Source organism: Sylvia atricapilla, chromosome 14 (assembly GCF_009819655.1).
Source record: "Sylvia atricapilla isolate bSylAtr1 chromosome 14, bSylAtr1.pri, whole genome shotgun sequence".
NCBI lineage: Eukaryota > Metazoa > Chordata > Aves > Passeriformes > Sylviidae > Sylvia > Sylvia atricapilla.
In genome coordinates this window covers 7057470-7084280 of record NC_089153.1, presented here as the reverse complement: position 1 = coordinate 7084280, position 26811 = coordinate 7057470, and the positions used below count along the sequence as shown (strand labels likewise).

The 26811-nt window shown below is 39.6% G+C and overlaps 1 protein-coding gene across 1 annotated transcript in view; it reads left to right on the top strand.

Annotated features, from left to right (window-relative positions):
- Nucleotides 1-21196: 21196 nt before the first annotated feature.
- GABRA1 (gamma-aminobutyric acid type A receptor subunit alpha1) overlaps nucleotides 21197-26811 on the top strand; it is a 39148-nt gene continuing 33533 nt past the window's right edge. The window contains exons 1-2 of the mRNA XM_066328962.1: nucleotides 21197-21284; nucleotides 25007-25119. Of these exons, the coding sequence (XP_066185059.1) occupies nucleotides 21211-21284; nucleotides 25007-25119 (187 nt within the window). The 5' untranslated portion in view covers nucleotides 21197-21210. The remainder of the gene's footprint in view (nucleotides 21285-25006; nucleotides 25120-26811) is intronic.

Below are 26811 nucleotides of genomic sequence, written 5' to 3'. Positions count from 1 at the left end.
CCCCAGTAAATTTATTATGCTGCTATCCTTGGAGTAAACCCCCTAAAAGACCTTAAGGGAGAGAGTGATAGAAATCACTCTGATATCAGAATACCCCCTCGATTTTTTCCATATATATGACATAAAAAGTTGGGTAATGAAAATAAAATTTAATGACATTTTACTAACTCTGAGAGAAAGATTAATTAAAGTAATTCAGAGGTAATAGAGACTTGGTTTAAACTAAAGGCCAAGTTTTCTTAAAAGCTCTGAAACCCATACCTGATTGATTTTTCCAACTGTGTTGGTTTTGCATGGCCTGGTTTTGGTAGTTGGGGGTGGCCACAGAGGTGGCTCCTGTGAGAAGCTGCTGGAAGCTCCCACCACATTCAGCAGAGGCAATTCCTGATGGCTCTGAAGATGGACACACTGCTGGCCAAGGCTGGGACAATGAGAGAGGCTGATAACGCCTGTATGATAACAGATTTGAGGAGAAAATCAAAACAAAGTGGACACACAGAGTTTTATTCCTAGCCAGAGAAGAGGGGAAAGGTGAGAACCTGTGAGGGAAACAGCATGGAGACACCAGGGTCAGTGGAGGAGGGACAGGAGCTGCTCCAGGTGCTGGAGCCGAGATTCCTCTGCAGCCTCTGGTGAGAGCACGGTGAAACAGCTGTGCCCTGGCAGCCCCTGGGGATCCACAGGGATGCAGAGATCCCCCCACAGCCCATGGGGGAGGTCCCCACACCACAGCAGGTGATCCCTGGAGGAGGCTGTGACCCAGTGGAGACCCAGTGGAGAGAGGGACCCTGCTCCCAGGCTGGAGCAGCCTGTCCCTGGAGCACTGCACCCTGTGGAAGTGACCCACACCTCAGCAGTTTTGGGAGGGACTCACGTTGCAGCAGTTTTGGCAGGACTGGTGCTCATGAGATTGGAGCCAGGCTGGAGAAATTCAAGGAGAGCTGTCTCCCATGGGAGCGACCCCAGAGTGCAGCAGGGGAAGGACATCCCTCCCTGAGCAGCAGAAGAAAACTTGGGTGATGAACTGACCAAAACCTCCACACCCTGTCCCCTGCACTGTCAGTGGGAAAGAGGGAGGAAAAAAGTTGTTTTAAGGGCTTATTTTACTCTCTTACTTTAAGGGCTTATTAACCTCCTCTGATTCTCTTAGTAATAAATTCACTTTTTACCTCTAAGCTGAGCCTCTTTTGCCCTTGAAGTGTTTCTCTCAGTCCTTATCTCAACTCATGAACCCTTTGTTAACCTTTTTTCCTCTCCTCTGCCCAGCTGGGGCAGGGGAGGGTGAGCAAGCAGCTTTTGTGGGTGCCTGGCACTGGGCCTGTGTCAAACCACAACATCTACAAACAGAATATATTAGTAAAAATGTGACTTTGACTATTTTAAGGGTATTTTTGCACTTAATATTGTTTTGCTTTTGTGCTGTAAGGAGATGTTTATGCAAAAGATCATCATTAAGTTTTAAGTTTACAAACAGAATAGAGCTTATAATCTATAATGATACATGCAAGATTTTTAAAATTATGTTAATGGAGTTTTAACAATAATGGGGAATCTCTGAGACATTTAAAGATTTACTCAGTCAAAAATATGCATTCACATTTTATTTCAGTAATTATGTCTGATATAAAAGGCTGTAACAGAGCCTAAATTAAGTAGAAATCTTGATAGTCTGTTTAAAGCATGACCACAGGCTACTTTTGGCATTAGTTTACACCATCACATCCAGACCTGCTACAATTTCTGCAGTATATTGAGCCAGTGTATACAAGTATTCTTGACTGGAAGGTCTAAAAATTCAATTACATTACAGTGCCCTCACACATAGTCTTGGAGGATTTAATGTTTTAAGCAAGTTAAAAATAAATTAGCCAAATCTTTCTGCCTTTGATATCAGTGACCATTTTTCCTCTTGGTTTCAGTTGTGTTGGTGACATAATTGGTTGGAAAGTTTTCAAGACTAAGAGGTATTACATTAAATGTTTTGTCAACACCATCTCTGAGATAAGGCTGGTAAGCCCCAGCATGGCTGAAGGCACCTACTGCCAGAACACTGAGGAGATCTGGGCCTTATCTTTAGGCATTGGGGTTTTGTTTGTTTGGGGGAGGAGTTTTTTTGTTGTTGTTTGTTTGTTTTTGTTTTTTTGGTTTTTTTTAATATAGATTTTATCATTTAGCCAGAAAACCCAGCAGTGAATATGTCTAAGCAGGTCAGCAAAAGAACAACCCTATATAGAATATAATTTTTCACAAAAGCCTGGTATTAGTGCATTGCCTAAAGTTAGAGAAAGAAATACTAGAAACATGATGCTGACGATAAATCTGGAACTATATTTTTAACCTTATACAAAGGATCTCAGAGTATGCCAGCCACTGCCAAATTTCAAACAAGAAACATGGCCCTGGGCATAAGGCAGTGAGTTACTTAAGAAAAAATGCTCTCCTTAGGTTCCTGATGTTAGAGTATGTTGGGAATGTAAAAGTTAAGGACACACTTGCACTTCAGGCTTCACTAAAGTGTGAAATAGTCGTCAGAGTGCAGCCTGACCCTGGTGAAGGCTGTGTCCTTCAAAATGTCCCATGCTTGAGCCCCTGGAAGGAGAGAGCTATGCCAATTTTAAGCCACCATCAAAAAACTGCAACTGCACTCAGCTGTGTTAGCTTCCTTCTTCATCAGAAATATGCCCTGTATTGTCAGAGACTGAAATATTATTGTTTATGACTTAAACATTTTCATAAAGACTTTTAGAGCTGTATTACAAAAACGGCACAGAATACCAGCACACCCTGCACAGGCCTTCGGAGCGAGGCCCCGGGGCCCTTCGCTGATGGAGATAAAACTCAGGAGCTGGGGCCAGCACAAAGCACAAACTGAGCACTCCGGGGAGCAGAGGCCGGCCCAGGGCTGTCCCCGCCAGGCTGCCACAGCCCCTCACAGCCCGGGGCTCAGGAGAGCTTCTGGGCTGTGTGGAGAAGCCTCCGGTGAGAGCAGGACCCGCCGTGCTGGGCTGTCAGAGGAGCCGGGCTGTGGGGCCTCACCGGGGACAGCCGAGCCCCGGCCCGGGGACACGGGACAGCCCCGGGACAGCCCCGGGACAGCCCCGGGACAGCCCCGGGACAGCCCCGGCCCGGGGACACGGGACAGCCCCGGGACAGCCCCGGGACAGCCCCGGCCCGGGGACACGGGACAGCCCCGGGACAGCCCCGGCCCGGGGGACACGGGACAGCCCCGGGACAGCCCCGGCCCGGGGGACACGGCCCGGGACAGCCCCAGAGATGCTGCAACAGACCCTGGTGCTCCAAGGGACAGGGTCACAGTGGCCCCAAAGGGGAGGCACCTGGCCGCGCCCACCTGCCCAGAGTGTGCCTTAATCCAGGGAATTCTGACCTCTTTGGCGTGTGGCAGCGTGATGTGGGACCCTCATCACCAAGAGACCAGACAGAAGGGAGCAATGAGACATCATTGGGACCCCTGGATGGGTGATGGGCTTCCACCTGACCCCTGTCACTCTCTCCCTGTCCCCCCACCTTCCCCACTCCCCCCTTTTCTATTTCTTTTTTCCTTCTTTCTTTCTCTTTGCCTCTTTTAAATAAAATATATAAATTTTTTTGGCACTAATATCTGATCTTGTTTGGTTTTAGTCTTGGTTTTTGGGTATATTTTGAACCTTCGAAGTTTTTTGTATTTTATACACAGAGACTTAATTTTCTTTGCTCTTCCGGGTTTTAACCGGATCATAACATGTATTTTGTGTAAAGTATGTCAATGGTGAACAGCATAGGTGAGCGAGCTCTTGCTGTAATAATGTTCTTGTGCTAGAACCATGTTATGAGAACTGTTAAATAATTGCTATAAGGATTCTTTGAGTCCACCCACACTTTTAAATTAATCTGGTCATAATCCCATCAGGAAACACAAACTCTTGAAAATAGAATTCCAGGTCCAGATACCATAAGGCTCAGCTTTACATAGTGTTGTTTTGGCTTTCTAGTGGCAATGAACTGGTCTTGTCAAAAAATAAGATCAGATACCAGGTCCTTAAATTTTAATAAGGGAAGAAAGCTGACATTATTCTCTGCTTATTGAAATCTCATCCATATTATCTTCATAATATAGAATCTTTCACTGAGAAGATAAAAAAAATAACACCATGAAGTAGCTTGATGATCCACACCAGTTTTATGTCTTGACGCACAAATAACTGGTATTGGCAGTTAATACTCTCATGTTGGATGCGAAGAGTCTTTTCCCTTGAACTTGTGAGAAATAGAGCAGTCACACAAAAAAACACAGCAAAAAAAAAAGTTTGGCTGGCATAAAGATGTGATTATGCAAGGGAGAGGAATAGAAACAAAGTTTCATATTTTCTATCAGTTCCTATGCTTTGTTCTGCCTACTGACTTTATTGACTGGATGTGAATGTCAGCAGGTCTCCTGGTACTGGTAGGAAGAATAAAAGAAGAGATTCTTTTAATTTTTTTTCCTGGTTTAAAAAGAATGAATGTAGTTTACAAAGAATTTGTTTTATAAACTCATGTATTTCCTTTTTTATTTATTTTGTTAGGTCTTCCGTCAAAAGCTCTGTTTGTAAAGTACAGATGCAGGATAATAATTTTGCTGGAAAAAGTAAGGATTGACTTAATGCTCGAGCTTGTCTTGTTTATGAGGCATGACCTGAAATCCTGGAGACACTGAAAATTAAAATATTTGAGTACATGTGTTTTTCTACTTCTCTTGATAGTCTTACAAAAAAACCCCCAACCAATCACAAAACCTGCAAAGCTGCTCCCAAAAAACACCCACATTTTTCCCTGGAAGGTTAGTTATCTGTCTACTCATGCCTGGTGCTAATCTTCTGAAGAGGGGCTTTGAAGTGGCAGCAAGACAAGTGCCAATATCCCCAGCAAGTCAATATATTAATTCCTCTGAATACCAACTCAAGACTTTGGAAATGCACATAAAAGGCCGAGGCAGACATGACACTTATAACTGCATTCATTAAGGGCAAGTTCATACCCATTTTCTGCCTAATGAGCATCCAAGATAAATCAAACTTTCTGAGCTCCCCGAGCTTTGATTTAGAGAGATCCTTAATAACCTAGGGCATAAGATATAAGTGCAACTATAGTTACACCATCAAAACCAGGCCAAGAATAAGGTCTTGATCCTTTGTAATGGCTAAACATCAATTATCATGTGCCATGACACTGAATTTCAGAAACTTTGATTTACTTGCTGATTTGTGAGTAGTTTCTATTCTAAGCAAACAACTGCAAATTCTGAGCTGATGAAAAATGTTGCAATATAAATAAATGTTTGGAATATTAAATTGCTTCCATAATTCATCCATGGCATACAGTCACTACATCTCTAGCTCTGTATAAGAAGTTATTTAACTAAACATATAAATAGCTGAAGAATGGTGCTGGGAGATTAAGACTAGGAATTGAGCATATAATGCATGTATTAAAATTACATAATGTTAATGCTCTTTTAAAGAGCATTTTCTGTAGAGGAATTTAACAAACATTCTGGCTTACAAAAATGATGGATGCAAAGTTCAAGACCATTAATAGTGCTGCAATATTTTTTTCCAACGCAAATTTAACAGTGTTTCATAGCTTTGACTTTCAGTTCTCCACATTTTGTTACAACAAGATCCATAATGTGTTTTCCTGGTTAGATTTGTTCTCAGCTTCATTCAGAGGCACATGTTTTATCCCATATTTTCAAAGGAGCAGTAGCTGCATCAGCACTGCGTTTCACATCTTGCTTCTCCTCCTGTGGCACTACGCCTCTGCTGATTACTTTCTGTGCAACCTTGTCTTTATTTTTCTTGGTATACTTTTTGCTAACAAATTTCTTTCAATTGGCAAACTTATGTCTCATGATTGAACACTTGAAACATAGATGTCAATGCATGGACATTCTCAGGTTTCACAAGATGATTTTGCAATTATTGTGACCAGCTCAGGGGCATAAAGTCCTGCTCCCTTGCTGAAGCAGAAATGCTTCTGCACAGGTCATGCTGGGACCAAGGCTTCCTGGTGGTGAGGCAAGAAAAATGGAAATAAAACTTTTTATTAGTGCTGGTAGGGCACAAACCACCCCTTTTGTATGGGACTGTTCTCCACTACAGTGGTCTGATAGAATTATCTAAGAGAAGAGAATACATATAGATACTGTATTTGAAGGTCAGAGAGAGAAAGAATAACAATCCACCCTTCAGGATCTTTTTTAAGATTATAGTATTCATTGGTTTAATATTTCTTCCTCCACAGCAGTAAACCTATGTTAAGACAAGTTGAAGGGAGCTTGCCTGTTGTGCATTTCTATGAATTGCCTGTCTCCATCCCTTCACTGAAAAAACTCTCTTATGTAGTTATAATAATGGAAGAATTCAGCATATTTTCCAGCAAACTGAAAGAGCTTCAACATGAATTTTCTTCTGTGGTGGCTTGTTCCCTTTATTTTTTTTTTTCTGAATTTTAATGCAAGTTGAATAGAATTACCTGAAATGCCTGTTCAGTTCTGAATCCTTGCTATTGCTTTCTAGTTTCCCTACCTACTGTAAAGCACAGCTTCCAAACTACAGCATAAAAAAGCCTTCCAATTATTTCTCCTGTATGAGGGACATTAGAGCATCTGATGTTGATATTTAATTCTTACCACGATGCCATCATTGCCATCAAACAAGAAAGCCTTATAGTCAAAAAGTATTTGCTTTTTACTCATTATTAGGACAGCTCTGTCTGCACCTTTGCATTTTTATGTTGAATTCTTTAACAGATAATTTTGTGAGGATTGGACATCTCACAAACATATTTCACATTTCTCTACAGTACCTTCAGACACCTCTCACTTGAATTTCAGCTGCCATGGTTGCTATATAGTAGGTGAACAGACACAATCTGATAAGCACTTCCTTGTTACATTGGCTGACTTTTGCCCTCTGAGAACTTTAGCTTTCCAATTTCTTCCTCCTGTAAAAAACTAATGAGGTCCCTTCTGTGCTGCTCCATATTGTCAGTCATTCTTCATTGCAGTGGTCTGTAAAAAGCTTTTCTGTCAAAGAAGTTCCCTAAAAGTGTTAACTTGGCATACTGAAATAAATGCATTCATTCACCTTAATTATAAAAATTGTCTCTCTTTATAACTCAGTAAAAATCTATTTGAGTAAGTAGTTCTCTAAATTATAATTCAATTTTAGTGCACATTCTTCTAAACAGTTTTTTTTCCTTTAATTGTTGAGAGCAGTATTGTTAACTATATAACAGCAATTTCATTTAGTTTGCATACTTTTTAATATTTTGTATAATATTTTGACTAAATCAAAATTTGCAAAAGAAATAAAAGAGGCTAAGAGTTGTGAAACCATATAACCTGTGTGTCTTAGCTCAAAACTAGGCTTCTAATCTTGTGCTTTTGGCACTTGCTATTTTATACTGACTTTGTATTAGTAAATGTTTTTCCCTAAGTTCACCTACATACAGTAAATAGTCTAGAAGGAACAGTTAAAGAAATTTTATACATAACCTCACCCCACCATATTACACACGGAGATACCCACTTGAGTTTTGTGTCAATCCAAGACTAAATGTTTGCTTTGATTAGGTTTCAAATGTATGAAATGAAATGACTTGGTGAGGTGTTTGAAATGAGGAGTTGGTGAGGCATCCCCTGTTTGCAGCATATTGCTCTATAAAATCTCATGGAGGCCAAGAAACATTTAAATGAAATTTTCTACTAAGCAGCGTCATTAGCAGATATTTTTTGAGAATAGGTCCTTTTACATTAATTTGCTGAGGAGTAAACTATGTTGTACTTTTTCTCCATTTGAATTGTTTAATTAAACTCAGTCACAGTTAGTATTGAAAAGGCTAGTGCTTCCTATATAAACATTAAAATAGACATCAATGGCTTTCATTTTATTTTCTTGCAGTAGTTGACATTTTAGTGATTTCACAGGCAGTAAGAGAAAGCATCTCATCATTGATATAAAGTTCTGTCAGTGGATTGGAGGGAAGATGGCTCTCAAAGCAAAATCCTATACTGAACATCAGAGAAACCTTTTTAAAATGTCGAGCTTCTAGTTTAAAAGGCACAAGAATATACAGTAGGCAGTCTTGGTGAATTCAATGTCACTGCTAATGGGTGTAAGAATGGGTATTTGCATAGCATTTGTTGACCAGTTCTAAAGAGATATTTATTTTCAGGTGCTGAAGCTGCTGGGGAGGGTGGTGGTTGTTTTACTCAAAAAAAGCCAAAGTATTTTCTTTATATTTCTAAGGAGATCAATGAAAGATAAGGAAATCAAAAATTCTCCTCACAACCCTCATGAGAACATGGTGGAACAGCTCACAGGGGGCAGCATTCTAAATCACATAAGTATTTTTTAATTAGGTACATAAATGTTGATAGAGAGAAAGCTAGGTAATTTCCTAGATTTCAAAGATTGCTCTATATTTATTTCCTGATAATATTCTATACTGCTGAAGCTGTATTTAAAGTTCTTTTTTCTGCTGTTGAATATATACTCAGGTCCTCGTTACCTACTGACACAGTGATAATGATTGGAGATCTCGATTCTGGCTCCTTCTAGTCACCCCACATGACTGCACATGATGCTCTCCATAATCCTGCTTCTTCAGTCCTTCTGTGACAGAGGGAACTGGCAGGTCTGTCCAAGGAAAATGGGAGTGAGATGCAGGATGGGCTACACGACTGAAAATTCCTTGACTTGCTGGAGAGGATGAGCCAACCATTCTGAGTATTTCACTTTGCTGGTTGAAATGATTTTTGAGGCAGTCCAAGTTTGTAAAATGTACTTTTTGATATTAAAAAAAAAAAAAAACAAACCCCAAGAAATTAAAGGAGCCTTGCCCAAACGGCTCAATTTACCTGCTCAATTAATCTGCATGATTGACCTCATTTCTCCTAATAGTACACATAAAAATACCAGCACACAGCAGGGAAGGAAAAATGGGACTGGTACTAGTACCCCACTGAAAATCCTTTGCAGGACAATAAGCAAATCTGATGATGCAAGAAACACTGGCCAAGGCCTATTCTTGCAGAGATGAGAAGGAAAAAGAAAAGGAAAAAAATCAAAACATAAAAATATAAAGGCAGAACTCCACAGGATGTTGGAAGCAGGTAGACCACATTATAAATCAGAGAAACTCAAGGCTGGCATAACCATAAACAGATACATGCAGATCTGCCTCCTAAAAGAATTCTGAGTGTTGGGGACATGGATATTGGCATGTCTAAAATTTATAACACCAGCCTCAAACACATGGTAAAAGGTAAAGTGAATTAATGTAAAATAAAATTTATTATGAATATCTAAATGTTGTAGGCTGGCTTTGCATTAATGTGTACCATAAGCCATTAAATGAAGGTATCCAGAGCAAAACATCTGTGGAGCATCACCCAACCTTTATGAATTTTGAGAGGGTGAATTTATGAATTTAGGCTGGCCCTGTAGGCTGAACATACATTACTGCTGGACTATATCAGATACACACCTGGAGACTATCATCTGATTATGGTTCATTTGCAATGATTTGAATGTTCATGTTCCAAGACTCCTCCCTAATGCAAGGCAAACTGCAGGGAATAGGAACGGCCACATTTGCTTCAAGAGGCCACAAGATACAAATAAAACACTAATATAAGTCCTCATTTACATAAAGGATTGATGAAATAGGCTATCTTTGAAGCATATTCTGATCTTAATTATTTTCCATCATTTAGATTGTAAGAGCTTCTAAAATATGTGTTTTCTTGCTCTTCTACCTCGAAAATAAAAAACCTTTGAGCTTTAATGGAAAAATCTGACCTACAATCTGTTACCTGCTCTCTGTATGTTTCTACAGCAATATATTAATAGAAAAGAAGTTTTAGCTTTAGACAGTGGAAATGATTATGCTTGATGAACCCATGTTTCAAAACTAGGGGAAAATGCTTGAGCTGCTTGGGTGACTGATACTTTTTTTCTATGTTACTTAATTTCAAGGTCAATGAAAAGATAAAACAACAAAAAGTTCACAGAAAAACCATGGGGCTAAAAGCATGAAGAGTATATTCTGCTCTTTGAAGAAAAAAAATTGGTAGAAAAATAGAAATTATAGGCAGAATTATTTCTTTAAGCATCTTCTAGCTGATTCTCCTAAATTACAACAAATTTGCCATTCTGACAGAATTTACATTTTACAGTGGCTATTGGGTGATAATAAATTTTTGCCTTTACAGCTACTTCTTCAAAATTTAGGTGTCTTACATTATTGTTTGAATTACATATGCCAATGAATGACAGTGCTTTTAGCTTGCAAGGAGTGTATTTCCATTCTTGACAAGAGATCCCATACACCAATATCATTTGGGGTTTTGTCCTGAAAAAACAGAGGGTATTGTGGCATCATACATCAAAATGTTGTATTGCATATTTGTTCCCAAACTCTCAGTTGATGAGATACAAGTTTAAAAAGTGTAAAAAGTGCAACCGGCCAAAGCTGCTACAAAAGAGAAAGAATATTTTATAGGTCTGACTTTACAGACTTTTATTACATTTATGCAACTAAGTTTTAGCTAAATGTTTATTGGTATTGTGATGGTACATCTCATTTTTTGTCAATTACAAATGGTGTCTACATGAGGCTTTTAGGGGTCTAATTAGTCACAGTTGAAGATGGGTGAGATGAACCCTGCCTTTAATAACTGGAAAAACAGTTTTACTTTGAAAATTGACAACTTACTGCTTTAGCAGTTACATTACCATAAAATGAAAAAGTTACACAAAACATTTTTGTCAGTCTCTGAAATATTGTGAGTGATAACATTATGTTGTCCAAAGCCTGTGCAGTCTCCTTGTCTTTGCTAAGAGCAGACCATGGCAATCAAGAGCCTTGGCGGTTTCATAACCATGCCAGCAAGTTACTCTCAAAAATACACTCCTCTTTTCCCCCAACAGAACACTAGTGAAAAAGTGGCTTCCCTCCCAGTCCTACCAGTAACTGTTAGCCCAAATATTCCTCAGATTTAGATTGCTTTGCTCTTGATTGGCAGCAGTAGAAAAGACAAAAGGCTCAATAACCCTTCTTAGGGAACTGGTACTCACCTAGCAGGCTCTGCTTCTATGCAGACACATTTGCAATTTTCATAAGCAACAGTTTAAATTCTAAGCCAAAACCAAATTAATATTGGGACTTGGAATCTCAAAAGAGGTAAAAATGCACTCCAATATCTCTGCAGAAAAGACTTGGTAAATATTAGAGTTTGTATGAAAGCAGCAAGTAAAGACTAGGGATGCTGACTATGGCTCATATGAACTTGGCTGCCACTTCCCATCTTACCTCCCTGCTTATATCAGTGCCCAGTTTGCTTGAACAGTGGGGTGGGCAGGGACCAGATCAAGGTGTAACAACCCAGCTGAACGCAGCTTGGCTGGGCCAGTTACATGTAGTGAGCAGCTAATCCTTACACCTACAAATGTGTTGATACTATTCAACAGTAAAAAACCATTGGTTGCATTCAAAAATATCACTTGGATCATCTTGGATTATCAGAGACCTTCAAAAATTGTATTGGTAGATCTCTCCCTTAAAATAAAGGGCAGAATTAGATTATAAAACAGTTTCAATTCCAACTAATATTTACATTCATTAATAATGCCCCAAAATATTGACTTTCAATTGTTTAGGGTTTCGACTCTACAGCCCAGTGATTATTTTGTCTGCTTCTGGATGAAAACAATCATTTCCTGTTATAATATAAGCATCCATGCAAACTACAGCAAATGCAGATTTGATGTTGCAAAGCTTGCCATATAAATATATCAAATGTGAGGGATTTTTCTATGAATTAAATAGATGGAATAGGAGTTGCAGCTGAATCACCATGGTTCAGGGAAAAAGAAAAAAAAATTAGAAGTTCATCAAGCAGCTCTCAAGCTAACATCAAAATTTCAGTTCTGCCTAACATCAGGGGCTCTGCAAGGAAATTCAAAACACATAAATCATTATTTAATCTACAACAGCTAGAAACAAGCAACACAAACCAGAAAATAGATCAGGAGAAACCCACCTTAGAACACAAATGAGTAGAAACAAGGAGACCTGGGCAGAAGAAAAATTTCCATCTACCATACTCTGCTCTGCTATTGCCTAGAAATGTCTGCCACCAACACCTGGAGCTTCAATTTTCCAGCACAGCTGTTCTGTGATAATTACACAGGTTTTGCCCACGAAATTTCAGTAGGTATAAAGCTAAACATAAATAATTTTAAAATAGGAGGAAAATGAAGAAGAGTTCTCTTTTGGATAAGGACTATAAAAGAGATAATTGCACAAGCTAAGCTCAAAATCATCATTACATCCCTCTGTAAATGATTGCCCCAGTGTATTCCTCATCTCCATTTGCTATCCCTCACTACACTTGGATGTTTAGCACTAAGCAGGTCATGCAAAAATTAAATTTGAAAATGTGAATACCACTTAAATCTTCACGTGGCTGTTTCTACAAGAGCCTTGCACCTCCAGAGCAGGGCCTTGCATGCAGGGGAGCTCTGACAGTGCACTGCAGTTGTGCAAGCAGAGCTCCATGCAGTGACGTCAGCAGTCAGGAAGCATATGGTGCTCCCAACTGGAAGACAAAATCATCTGACAAATCTTCTTGTCCCCATCTCTAGGAAGTGAGGAAGGGACTGGAGTAGGAGGAATGGTTGAGTCAAACCCTGGGGTGGGATCCAGCACCTGGCAAGTCAATGTGTGCATTACCTTTGCTTCACAAACTTCTGTGACTTCAAAACTGTATTTGCAGGGAAGTTCCAGCTTAGCACTGCACCCACTGAAGTCTACAGGACTCTGGGCTAATTGAACTGCACAAGCTGCTCTCTTCTCAGGCCAGATAAAGGCACCAAGATAGGGAGAGAAAGTAAATGTGTCTAAGGTTACCTGAGAAGTCAGGAGGGTATTTGGATTCCAAAGCAGCAAAGCAGCAAAATGCAGCCTAGAGGGACATATTTAAGTTTAAGAATATTTATGACCCTTGCCCTTCAGTGGATTCTGAAATGTTTGGTTGAAAAGGGATGGATTTAAACATGTTTTAAGCATCTATCTGAATATAGATTGAGATATTCTGACTCTACATCTTTTAGTTCAATAAAAGGCAAGTATTTATAGAAGGACAGGTGAAGTTTTTCTCAATGATTTATTGTTAATTTTTAAGAATAATTTTATTTTATCTTATTTCTTTCAGTTTACTCCCATTCCTTTCATAATCACTAATTTTCCTCATCCTCAAATAATCAGTATCAAAGGCTTCATCATGCACTAAACACTGTATGGTTTGATAATTTTTTAAAGGAAAGTAGTATAGACCTTCAAGAATCTTGAGTAATCTGGAACTTCTCCTTTCATAAAGTTTGTCTTATCCAACTTTAGGAAAAAAAATCATCATTACAGACCAGTATTGTTACTTAAGAAAATATGAAGATACAGGTGAGTTCATTGGTCCTTAGGACCATGAACTGTCATTAAGTACATCAAACTGTGAGTCATCATTCTAAGATCTGAGTCCTAAACAAATATTTTCTTCCATCTGCAGAGCAGGAAGGACAGTAAGCAACAAATTTATTTACTCATTTTTGAAGTATAACTGATTGACACACCACGATGTCAGGAGTCCACTCCTTGCTTTCTGTGGGGAGAGCTGCCTTGCTGCTTAAGGACAGCTGATCTCGTTCAATGAAAGCTCCAGGAGACTGCAGATCTTTACTCAAGACTTCACCTCAGCAGCAGCAGTGAGAGTGTAGGAGATAACCCCATATGGTGCTTGTATTCCACTGGAGATAAATCCAGCTGTTGGAGGAAAAGCCTCCTGACAAAGATCTCATCAATGATCACCACTGGATTTACAAGTCTTCTCTAATCCCCAAAAGCTCCCAGTTGTGACCTTTGTTCTTTTTGGTGGTTTTTGCAAATTTCACCATGGGTTTTTCTAGAAAATAGATTAATATCCTATTCTTCCTTTCAGAAAACAACCAAGAAACCCTATTATTATTTAGGAAAGAGTCCCCCACTTTTGGCTTTACAAATTAAACTTCGTGGTGATGTTTGGCACCAGCACAGCAAGGCGTAATTAATTGTTGCCTCTGTGGATTAGAAAAATCTGAGAAACTTGTCAGTAACTGGTTTTTCCATTTCAAATACTGTACTTAAAGACTCTAAAACTCAAGAGAGAATTCATCCTTTCTAAGTTTCTGGGCATCAGCTATTTTATCTTTTTATTCCATTTTTAATAGATAATGAGTTCCAAGAAGTGCTACTTCCAATTTTCAACACAGTTCTAGAAAGAGCAGTCTCATGTCTTTGACGGACATTGTAAGTGAGACTGACTCTTTAAAACAGCACAACTTGTTTTCATGAAGATTCTCAGTTGCATTCCCCTGAAAGTTTCTACTCCTTTTTCTCTATCTACTAATTTTTGAAGAGGACAGAGATGATGAATAAAACCTTATTTTAAAATGATGGGGGCATAAAAACAGTGAACTTCTTTATATATCACCACTTGCCTTTTACAAAAATCCTCCACTAAGTGACAACTGTACGTCCTATTTTCTTTACTGTGGCTGTAAATTAAAGGGGACAAAAAAGTTAAGCCCCTGAATTTCGTTATGTCTACAAAAGGGTTAACAACTGTGCTTTGATATATTACTGAAACACATTAAATTAGAAATCAAATTGGAGTCATATATTTTACAAAATATTTCCATTTAATCACACGAGCAGGACTTGTAAATAACAGAGCTCAAAGCTTTGGAGCAGATGGTCTTTCTGTTTTAATTCTTCATCTGATCTGCTGTATGCCAGTAAATCTCTGAGTTTCATTTGCTTTATTCAAATCCCTTGGTTATTCAGGACACATTGTGTCAAAGCATTCTGCTGTGGAATTTCAGTTGTTTAATATATTTCTAAACTAAAATAAAACAAATGTATATTTGCTTACACAAAGAAAAATATGATAAAGACCACAAGACTGAAAAAATATATTCTTTTCAGGTGACCTATTTAAATACTATATATATGTATATGTATATAAACCAAAGGAATAGGCCAGACTTCAGAAAGTGCTTACGAGAAATTTAAAAGCAAAAAAAGTTCTAACTATACTGAAAATCTTTCTATATGTCAATTTTATCCCATCATTTAATAAAAATATTTTACCAAATTAGGATTCAATTGGTTTAACTTCACTGTTACTAATCACTTGCACTAACATCAGGGTTCAAAGCATTGCACAGAGCTGTGTCAGGCTTGATTTGGCTGTTTATATTTAATAATATTGTTTTAAAGGATGTAGTTCTACAATCCCATGTTACATGAAAGACAAATTCTTTTTGAAAACTTTATGGAGTCTTAATGCTGGCTTGAAGAAACCACGTCTGCCTGACATCTATCTTCCTTTTCCAAATGTGACTGTAAAACTGCAGAGATGCACATTCCCTAATGCTGAGTTACCTGGAGACGTATGTTCAAAGGCATCTTTCCTTTCTCATTTGAACAATTTGTTCAAGAATGAAATCATATGACCCTAGGACCCACTGGTACTATGCACATTCCTATATATAGCTTGAGATTTTCAAAGACGTTCTCTTAAGTTAGGTGCCTGAAATCCGCAGATGGACTTAGTTGATAAATGCATTACCCCTAGTCGTGTTTGGATTAGGTCACTGGAATTCAGATGGAAAAGGGAAAAAGTAAGGATTGCAAGACACTTTTCTTTTTTTCTTCAAAAGAGCATTTTTGCTGGTAAAAACAATTTGTATTTTCTTTTGTATTTTTTTAAGCAGTTGTTTTGATAACACAATCCATCATAAAACAAACTATTTGTTTGATTACATCCAAATATTTTTAGTGTTTACTATGGAATGACGTGATAACTGAGATAACAGCTTTTGAAAGGAAAAGATAAAATCTGGGTTACATGTGAGCACTGATGGACAGGAATCTCAGCCATGTCCTACTTTCTGAGCAGATGCGAATTAGAGAGAGAATGAGCAACTTCCAATTTTAGGTCAATATTTTCACCCAGTGAGAACTCAGGAAAACATAGAATCCTTTGGCACTCAGCAATTGTGTCCATGAAGGCAAAAAGGCAAAGAACATCATGTGTAACCCTCAACACTTTAGTAAACTAAAACCAGTTGGCATTGTTTATATATGAATTAAAATATGTCAAGAAAACTGTAGGATACAAGGCTATGTCTCATGGGCTCTGAAACTGCTTCAGCTTTCCAGTTGCTCAGATTTTAGTTCACAGAGGTGCATGAATCCCTGTTCATTCAATTACCCACTTTTCAGCCTGTCTTTCTGTCCAGCTACCTATCACAGAAACACACAAAGAGCAAATATCCTTACAACCTCTTTGTTCAGGAGTAATGAAGGAAAAAACATAATATCTAAGCTATGTTAGACATTTATTTATTTTTTTGCAAACATATATTATTAACCTAGAAAAAAATAGCTTAAGGTCATTGTAAGAATGTAATTAATGCCTTATTGACAGAGGAAGGAATCTCAGTGGTTTTACAGCCACAAAATGTCCACGTACTTCAATAAAAATCCATTGTGCTGTTTTTGTAAACTCGGGTGAGGACCTCAGTTTACTTGTTGCTTAAGCAAAGATCTCTTGTGCTTCAGTGGAAGAACAAAACATAGTAAATTGTGTTAGCTAAGAGCAAATGAAGGTGAAAACATCGCATATTGTAAAAAAAATCCCTCTAGCCACTGAGACTGTGTCTATGCAATAGTGATTTGAAAAGTCACTACTTATAATTTCATTGGGAAGTGGGTAGGTTTTTCTGTTCCCTACTTTTCTGTGCACTGCTAACAGCCTTGAATCAAAATGAGATGAGCTATATTGGAAATGCCAAGAAACTAAGCAAAACGTCCATTGCAAGCCTTTAAAATAACCTGTGGCTATTCAGTGCTGATCATAATGACTGGGTAACTTGGTGCACTAGGGGACTTGGATAAACAAAATTTCAATTTTCCTTGTGCTTAGGGAAATCATTGCAGTGTTTAGACTGTTATATCAGGCACTTATCCAAAATGATTGCCACCTTGGAAGTTATTGCCAGCCTTAGTTATGAATGTCATTGGTTTCTTGGTCAAATTAAAACCTTCTTGTGCTGTTACAAACAGATCATGCATTTCATGGGGATGCACAGAATGTGCAATATTTCATTTAAAAATCTGGATAAAGCTTTCAACAGATCGCTTAACTGTAACATAAGATATTCAGGTTATCTCTGACAAGATATATGGATTTTGATCTCCCTTGGAGCAGCACCATAGGAGGGAACAGAAACTGAATCAGTGATGGTGTTGAGAGAAGAGGGAAAGCAGATAGTATTTCAAATCCAATAGGTGCATATGATATGAGGAAAATTTTTTTTTTCACCCCACAATGCTGGTAGCGCTTTATAAGGAAGAGATCCTGTTGAAGAAGAAGTTCGTTTTATCTTTCCATTAAGCAGAGCAAGGACAGCTGACCACGCTGTGCTCGTGGCAGCAGTGTCCGGTATCTCTGCAGAAGGCTGGAGCTGCTGAAAGGCGCCTGGAGCTAAAGGCACGATAACCTGTGCCGGGCAGGTGAGCGCTGCCTGCCTTCCCCCGCACACCGACACCTCTCCGGACCTGATGCATCCAACTTTCTCCTTGCTCCTCCGCAGAAGCGCTGGCGCCCTCCGGGCTGGCCCAGCTCGCTGCCGTCTGAGGGGAGGAGGTCCGGACAGGGGTTAAAGTGACGTTCCTGTGGGGCAGGACTCGGTCACGGCGGGTGGGGCAGGGCAGGGCCACGGCGCGTGTCCGCGGGAGCGAGCCGGGCGGCCCGGGGGCTGTGCCGGCCGTGTCCCGGCTCCGGAGGCCCCGGGGCCCCGAGGGACAGCGGGACGGAGGGCAGGGGCCGGCAGGGGCCGGCAGCCCCCGAGCGCAGCCCTCGGCTGAGCCCCGGCACCGCGCCGGGCAAACGTGCTACCTGCCGACTGCCGGCGTGTGGAAGTGGGGGAGAGCCGCCTGCTCCTGGAGCTGATTTCCTACGGGTCTCGCCCAAAAATGCGTGTTACCTGCGTTTAATTAGTATTGCACAGCATCTCTGTCCCCGTCTGGTTACAGCCGTGGTCTGCCGCCAGGTCCCTATAGGTACACACAGTCTATGGGCACACGCGCGTAGTGCTGCATCCTCTACACCCCTGGCCAGCCTTCATTCATATTTATGCCGCGACTAAATATTCGATCAAAGGTTGAACGCTAACGCAGTCGGTTATATTTTTAATGTACGACCCTTAAAATAGACTGTTTTGTAAACTGCAAGTGTCTAAAGATGCTCAGCGCAGCCTCCCCCGGCCGCGGCAGCCTCCCCCCAGTAATAATAATGCTGCAGATTGTAGAAGGATTTGAGTCTGCAGCCAGAGAGAAAGGGATTAGGGCGAGAGCGCTGGAAGTTAAATTGTGCTGCATATAAAAAATGGGCGGATTGGTCTCTAGATGAGAGCTTGGTACCACCTTCCTTTCTAAAATAAAATCTCTCTGGCATGAAGTCACAGCCTATTTCACATCCGGTTTACCCTGGGACGTATTACTACTGTCTTGGTAAAGAGAAAGCTTTTGTTGTATAGCGGCGGTCGGAATACCGGGGAAGAGAAATTTTGGGTGCCGAGCCCGGAGGAGCGGAGCAAGCGGCGGCGATGGTCGAGGCGGAGTGAGCGGCGGAGCCGGAGCCGCGCAGCCTCCGCGCCGGCGGGCGGGCACCCGGCAGGGCAGCGCCGGGCAGCGGCGCCGCGGACCCGCGCCCCAGGGCTCCGGTAAGGGCGGCTGTTGGCTCGCTCCCCCGGCCGCACACGCGGGCACACGCGGGCACTCCGGGCACACCGGGCACACACGGACATACACGGACACACGGACACACACGGACACACGCCCGCATCCCTCCGGGCGCTCCCGGCTGCGGGCACCGCGTCCAGGCGCGCGGGCGGCTCCTCTCCTCTCTTTCCGCAGGTACCGCCGGATCGGGGTGATTTTTCCTCCCCCCCCATCCCTCCAGCTTGAAAATCCGCAGCGATCGATGGGCATTGTCAATTATCTTATTTATTTATTTTTTAGCGCGGACTGATTTCCGCCGGTCCCTGGCAGAAGGGGTTTGGGTTTTGGGTTTTTTCCCTCCCGCGGGCGCGGTGGGAGGGGTGGCTGCTCCGGGCAGGGGGATGCAAAGTTGAAATGCCAGGAGGAAAACAAGTCTCGATTGAGCCTCAGAGAGGAGCAATTCTCTTACAGTGAGTCAAAATGCATCAAAATACCCCTCTTTTACTCCCGATTTTGCTTTTAACCCCCCTCCCCTTTTTTTTTCTTTTTTTTTTTTTTTTTTTTTTTTCTCGTGTTTTTTTTTTTTTTTTTTTTTTTTTTTTTTTTTTTTTTTTAAGTGGGCGCTGCTGAAACGCTCCCAGAAGCGTGGCTCTTGCTCCCATTTTGAATGGGAGAACCGGCGCTGGTTTCTCAGGCGGTGCGGGTGGGGGAGGCCGGGGGCTGATGGGCTTTAACGCTCATGCAAAGTCTTTGCTAACATTTGCTTTTTCCAGGTCCAAGAAACTTTCCTTCTTCGAGATTTATTGTGCCTGGATGGGTTTATCGAAGCAGGGGGTGGTGTTGGGAGAAAGGAGGGCTAGTGTGGAGCTCAACAGATCAAAATAGTTCAGAATAATTCACTTTTCCTTCTTCATCCCGAGGAGCCTTTTGCAAAGGCAGAAGTTGGCAGTACCGGGAGAAGGTGATTTTTGAAGCCACAGATGTTGTCTTTCCCTTTGTAAAGGAGCTGATTACAGGGCAAGTCAAGATGCAGTCTCGTCTCTGAAGATCTTTATCCACACTTTCCTGCCACATCCTGCTCCTTCCTATCCAGTCAGATTTGCTCAGCCCCATTCAGTGCATGTCTGCCCATCATTTGGCTATAAACGCATTAATTATATCTCATTGCTTACATGCCGCTTTGTAACGGTATTTTATTGATTTAAATTGTCCCCGAGTGTGTGCAGTGAATTGGGAGAGCTTTATTTAAAGCTACAACTACATTTCTGTGTACAGTGCTTCATTTTCTCAGGCACGTAAAACTCCCTCCCATTCACTGTTGGGGGAAAACACAGGCTTCGTATTTGTTAACCTTATTTATGTAATGAATCCCAAAAATCGACTGTATTCCAGCACACACCGAATTGATTTGTAAAGGGACCTGCAACATCTCCTGGGCAATTAGTTGAAACTGCATCACTGATTCCATAAATATTAGCTAACTTTTTCATTTTATGGTTTATTAGAAAGCAGAAGGAACTTTCTGAGTTGTGTTACTTTTTACTCAAAGATAAACTGAGAGTAACTCAGTGAAGTCTGGAGAGAGTACAGGAGATGTTTAGAGAGGAGAAGGCTGCTAATGCAAAAACATTTCCTTAGCAGCATTCAGAGACTGGTAGAGATTTAAGAAATAGTGTGTAGGTTGTCAGCACATGGTTTCATTACAAATTGTGCCCTTTAGCCCTGAAGTGTGCCTATGTAGCAGCAGATTATAGAGTTAGAATCTGCTTGTTTTAGTCCTTTTCTGATGCTGTATTTCAGGGAAGAGGAGGATTGTTGTATCTCTAGAAGAAAGTTGCTTCCATCACATCAAGGCAAAGCAGTGGCTGTGAGGAACTCCTCAGTCACACTATCACACACTGACACCTTCCCAGGTTTGGAAGGGCTCAGGCTGGTTCAAGTCAAACAAAAAAGCAACTACACTTGGTTATCTGGAAATGCAGTGGAGGTGCTTTGACACATTTTCAACACAGGGGGAAACAGTAAGAATTTACACAGGGTTTGTGGATAGCAGCTTTTACTTGCAATTGTTTTTGCTCAAGTTCAAGAGTAATTCGTAAAGAATACACCCTCACCACCAAATAAGCTGTCCTCAGTCTGTGGGTCTAAAAGTAAAAGGTAACCAAGAGAACAGCCAAGGCCATGCACCCTTCTTTGGAATGGCATCAGCTCTACTGTTGTGAGGTCACCTGACATCAAATTACTCTGCAGAAGTTTCCAATGTCAGATTTTTTTTTTTTTTCCCTAATATCTATTCCAGTGTGAGGGATGTTAATGGTTATTTTCCTTCTAGTTCCAGAGTCCACCATGAAGAGATTCCTGGTGCTTTGTGACTGCTTCTGGGCCTGGAGCCTCCTCCTGAATGCACTGACTGAAAGAAGGTGGGGAGATATTTTTTTAATGCGCCAACATATTTCAGGAACATTTAATTTAGCGTAGCAGGATAAGACAAATACTGCATGGGCTGCACTACCACTAAGTGTATTGGGGGAAGTTAATCCTGTTCAAGTCCCAGCTAAATCTAAGTGAAATTTAAAAGAAAATTACAATTTGTTTGCATGAAACTTTTTGTTCAATATGGTGAAGAAAATAAGCAAAAGCTTTCTGAAACAAATTGAAACTAATCTACCTCTTAAAAACCTGTGCAATGTTTTTCTATTCTTATATAATGACTAATCAGAAGTACAAGTTTCTTCAGAGGGGAAAAAAGTATAATGAAGGGTTTTTTTTAGTGTCATTTAAGTGCTTTTAGTAACTTTATTGTGCCTACAAGCAGAGGCATAATTTAACTTCTTTGTTGGTCAGGACTGTGTGCTAACTTAGTAGTTGTATTGAAAATCTGAAGTGAGACAATCTGGTGAAGGGAGACTGCTTGCATGAAGAAGAATTTCTAAGCTCAAAGCCCTTGCAGTTATATTTTAAAAGACCATTCTGCACTGAGTATTTGTGGAATATTTGTTGACATCATAATCTAAAAATAACTTTAGTATTAAGGCAAATTTGTAATCATACAACACCTCATCAAACAACTAGTAGCTTAACTAAAGACCATAAAGCAATTTTGGAGTATGCTTGAAGTACTGTCTGCAATTCAAAATTCAGTGAAAACATTTAAGAAGACTATCAGTCAGACGTATTTTTGTATTATAAAAAACATTAATGTTCTTGTCAATGATGATACCTAACAACCAGAAAGCAGTAGAATATTTTTATTGTCAATAGTGATCCCCAAAAGATCTATTCGTGCCTTGTTCTCCTCAGTGTCTTCTTATGCATTCATAGTTCTAGGGGAACTTATTTTCTGACTGCCTTGAAGATTTTAAATTTTTGTGGAGTGGTAATGGGCAAAGGTTCATCTGCACAAACATTTCCTTTTTAAAAAAATACTAAAATAAGAGTGGGTGATTCATGTAACGGCTGCTGTATCAAATAATGTTTTAGGAAAAAAACTCTTTGTTTTTATAACAAGGCAAGATTTGAAGTATTCCTGAAGTACTTTATCTGACCTAGCCAGAGAATTTTGTGAAAACGTATTTATTCTATAGATATTTACACATATATCTATCCACATACATTTATTGTAGTTGTAATTGGGTGCATGTGCACTCTTAATGTGAGAATTAAAATGCATTGGACCAGAGCTTAAAAATCCAATGATGTGTCAGGAATATAATGACCTGTAGATGGAGTCCGTGCACAGTTTTTTATGAGACCGGGGTTTAATGTGAAAACACAATTGCATGCAGTAATTTTTTCCTCAAAATGTACACACCTTACACGAAGTATATCTTGGGTTTAAAGCCATTTTGTCATTGTTAGTTGCCTTGCTTTCCCTCTCGAGTAATGTTAAAGCTTTACGATAAAAACAACTGATAAATTAGATCAAGGGTTGGTGATACAGACAGTCTTCCCATGTCATTCTTGTTATCATAAAAAAGCCCAGCAATAGGACTATTTCAATATGTGTGTTTTCAGTGAGCAATCACAGTCCCTCTGGAGTTACAGTCTACTCCATATGCGCACAAATGTTCAGAACCTTCCTGTTGTGACCATATGTCAGTGAAACCCAGCCCTCACAGTGCTTTTTACCTTTGCTAAAATGGTGGGAAGAACAGGTGAGGGCACTGACAAATGTGACTTCTGGCATGGGAGCAGGGCACGTTATCCAACTGCACTGCCTCCAGCCCATCTTCCTGATGCCTCCTCACAAACATACTCATTTATTTACCATTGACATTTCTGAAGTGTTTTCGTATCCTTTTTCCACTTTAATTCTGATGACCTTCTGCTATCCTTGAGATATGTATGAAGAGCAGCTTTTCTGACAATGAGTGTTAATATTAAAATTCAATCTACTGAAGGTCCTGTGCTGAAATTCTGGGGGAGGTGTATGAGGAAAGATCCTTTAAAGGATAAAATGCCTGCTAGAGACAGCAGGAGAACTTGTTATTTGGTAACATAGAGGAAGCATAAAAACATTGTCTGTGACTTAAAATTCAGTTGTAGGCATGATCAATAAATAAACCTATTTTTTTATTAAATGAAGTTGTATGATATGGTTAGAGGAAATTCCTACCATTTGTTAAAACCCACTAGGTATTTTGCCTTTTCATTAGGAATACTGATTTATATGCATTGAAACATCACACTTTATGGAAATAAACCAAATATAATTAAAACTTCTGTGGATGTCAATCCTGAAACAGATTAAAATTTGTAGTGTTAAATACTTAAACCTGTACTGCAAAATAAACTTGGAAGCATTTCCAGAGTACCTATGTACAGGGTATCCTTCCTCCTTCTCTCTGTATTTGATCCAAGTGGGATGTAAGCGTGGGATACGCAAAGGATGTCTGACTGATGCAGCTCACAGAGAAAACATTTCATAGGTGGTTTAACAGAACCTGATCATTTTGTGCAACATCATATTCCTCCTGAGAGGGTCTTTAGTGGTTAGAGCAGGAAGGACTGGCAGGGCACCAAGAACCACGTACCCCAAACAGGAAAGAGACTGGCCAGTGGAAGAATCACTTCTGTCACTAGACCTGATCCTAAGGAAAGTTTTTGATGCTGCACTGTAGGAGCTGGTGTTTCTCCAGTTCAGTGGTAATGTGTGCAACAAAATGATGTTTTGAAAAGCAGCACTTTTGCTTTTATCCCTGGTGACTCCATGTGTTTGTAATGGAAGTCTTCCCAGCAATGAATGAAAAACCGCGACGGGGTTGGGATTTAAGACAAGTGTAATCTATGATTAAGGGAATCATCTGTGACAGGGTATTAGGTAAAGGTCTCAGATTTAAGAGAAAGGTTGATTCTGGTGTCATCTACAGCAGACAAACCATTAAGCCTAAGGATTTCATTCTGATTTGTATTGATGGAAGTAAGATTTTGGTAGCTGAGTTCAAAGAGCTTTAATTTTATCCTTCTTCAGTAAAATTTCAGGACCTTTGACTGACTTAGAGATATACATAGGGATCTGTAAGGGAAGCTTTATAGACACAAAAGATTTTCATATCAACAGATGGTTTTGTTACGCATTTGAAAGGCAAAGATGGAGATATTTCTTCATATCTAACTGCTACAGAAAAATGAAAAATAAAAGCAAAATTGCATATCAATCTATGAAAATGTACACTCACTCAGTCTCATTCTATATTTAAGAAGAAGATATGTCTATTTTTGTCAGTACTTGTCAGTGTTCCAAATTACTGTATCTTTCTTTGTATGCAAACCATTTACAGCTATTATGAATTAAACACATTATTCTTTGCTGACAAATGAGCGTTTTCCTGAGGAAAACACATATTAGCACATTATAAACATAAGGAGTAATGAGATAAACATCAAGGAACTGGCATTCTCTTTGCTCACCATTTATAGAGGGGTACTGGTGTTTTATGATTTTAAAATCTAACCATTTAAGCAGAAAATGTAAACATGCAAGAACTCTATGAGGCACTACAATCTTGTTATATGGAGGTGGTTATGTGACCATAAACCAGTATAAGCAAGATTAAATGGATTTGGAAATTACTGTTTTCTAAGGTTATTGGTGGATTACCCTTTTTCAGTTGTGTAAACAGTTAACTGTTGTGTATTTCAGCTATGGACAAACCTCATCACAAGATGAACTCAAAGACAACACCACAGTGTTCACCAGAATATTGGACCGTCTTCTGGATGGTTATGACAACCGCTTGAGACCAGGACTGGGAGGTGTGTTGTGTTATAATTTTCAATGTTATATGCTAGATAAAAAGTCAGTTAAAACATTTTTTTCCCATAATATACTTGTTTTACTTCTGTTTTTATATACACAAAAAGTAATGCTGATATATAGCTTTTTTTTTTTTCCCAAAAGCCATGCCTTCCCCGTCTTTTGCATACTGGGTTTTCTCACACTTATACCCAAAAGAAGAAGAAAATGGTTCACAATTCAAGAGGACCTCTGAATGGGTAGTAAAACTTTGAATGTATAAAGAATAAAAGATAAAAAATACAACCTGTGACCTGACAAATGACAAGTTGATGAATGAGGCCTAAATAGCCCATATATCTCTGACTATTTTCATGAGGATTTGTTTTTTTTTTCAAAGTGAAAGTATCAATCTATCCTAGTAGATTGTCTCATAGAAGTTCTTAAGATTTTTTTTCTACTTAGATTTGTAAGGATTTGTTTCTGTAACATCTTTTCTTCAGTTTGGTAAAAATATCCTTCATTTCTGTTCTTGGTGCTGAATCCAGGGAAAGGCATAAAACCACATAGCAATTATTTGCTATAAAGCAGTAGTCTTTATAAAAATATTGTTGCAAACCCTGGTCTTTATCAACATCTCTCTGTTCACGCTTTGATCTGTTCTACTGTGACATGATCTCAAAATTGGGTCTTAAAAGCTTACTGTTCACAAACATGGAAATTCTAAATGGACAAGCACAAATCTATTCTTTCCAGTGCATGGGGAGGTTGGCTTTACTTCTTTCAGATGTCTTTTTTCTTCTTTCCTTTTGGACTCTTTTATTTGGATAAAATAAAACAGAGCAACCCACCCCATGAAGTATGGTTCAGACTGTTTTCCTATAATCACTCTCAGAGGAACTGTAATATAAGGGGATATTCCATTAAGGATTCTTTTATCATGTCCTGTGGATGAAATGGAAGGTAATTAAGTGTAAGGTCATTCTGTGGTTTAAGGCTATCATCTTGCAACTGTTCTGGAGTTGTGAGCCAGGCTCTTCAATACATTGGCTTCACTGGTTTTGAGGAATGGCTAAAGATAAAATTCTGTTTAAAAGGTATTAATTAACACATTTTAAAATGTCTTGGTCTGTAAATCTTTGTGTACAATTTCAGGTAATAGACAACAAAATAAGAGTAATTTTTTGTTTTTATCTACTGGTATTATTGCCTGCTTTCTTGTGAACCCTTGACCTAGGGTAGATAAATGCTCCTTTATTCTGTGTTTAATGGAACTGAAGAGTTCAGTCAGCTACTCTAGAACAGTAAATAAAGCACAGAAGGCAATAAATAAATGTAACTGTAAACTGAGTCTGGTACATGTCTACAAGAAAAATCTGAGCATATGATGATTTCTTATATGAGTTTTAGAGCTATTAAGATTTTTTTATCAGAAACTAGAAGGGAAAACAAAGGGACATGCAGGGAGAGGATTTTCTCTCACTCTCTGGACTGCAATTTAGAGAACTAAACACATCAGTATCAGCTCTTATGTCTGTGTCTTTATATATATGTTTCTGAATGCAGACTTCAAAGGTGTACTCATGAAATAATCATCTGGTCCAGTTAAAACTTATTCCTGACAGAAAGGAAATTATTCTCTTCACAAAGTTGAATTGCAATCTGTAGGGCTTTTGAAAGCAACGAGTGGTGGGAAATATGGGGTGGAGGGA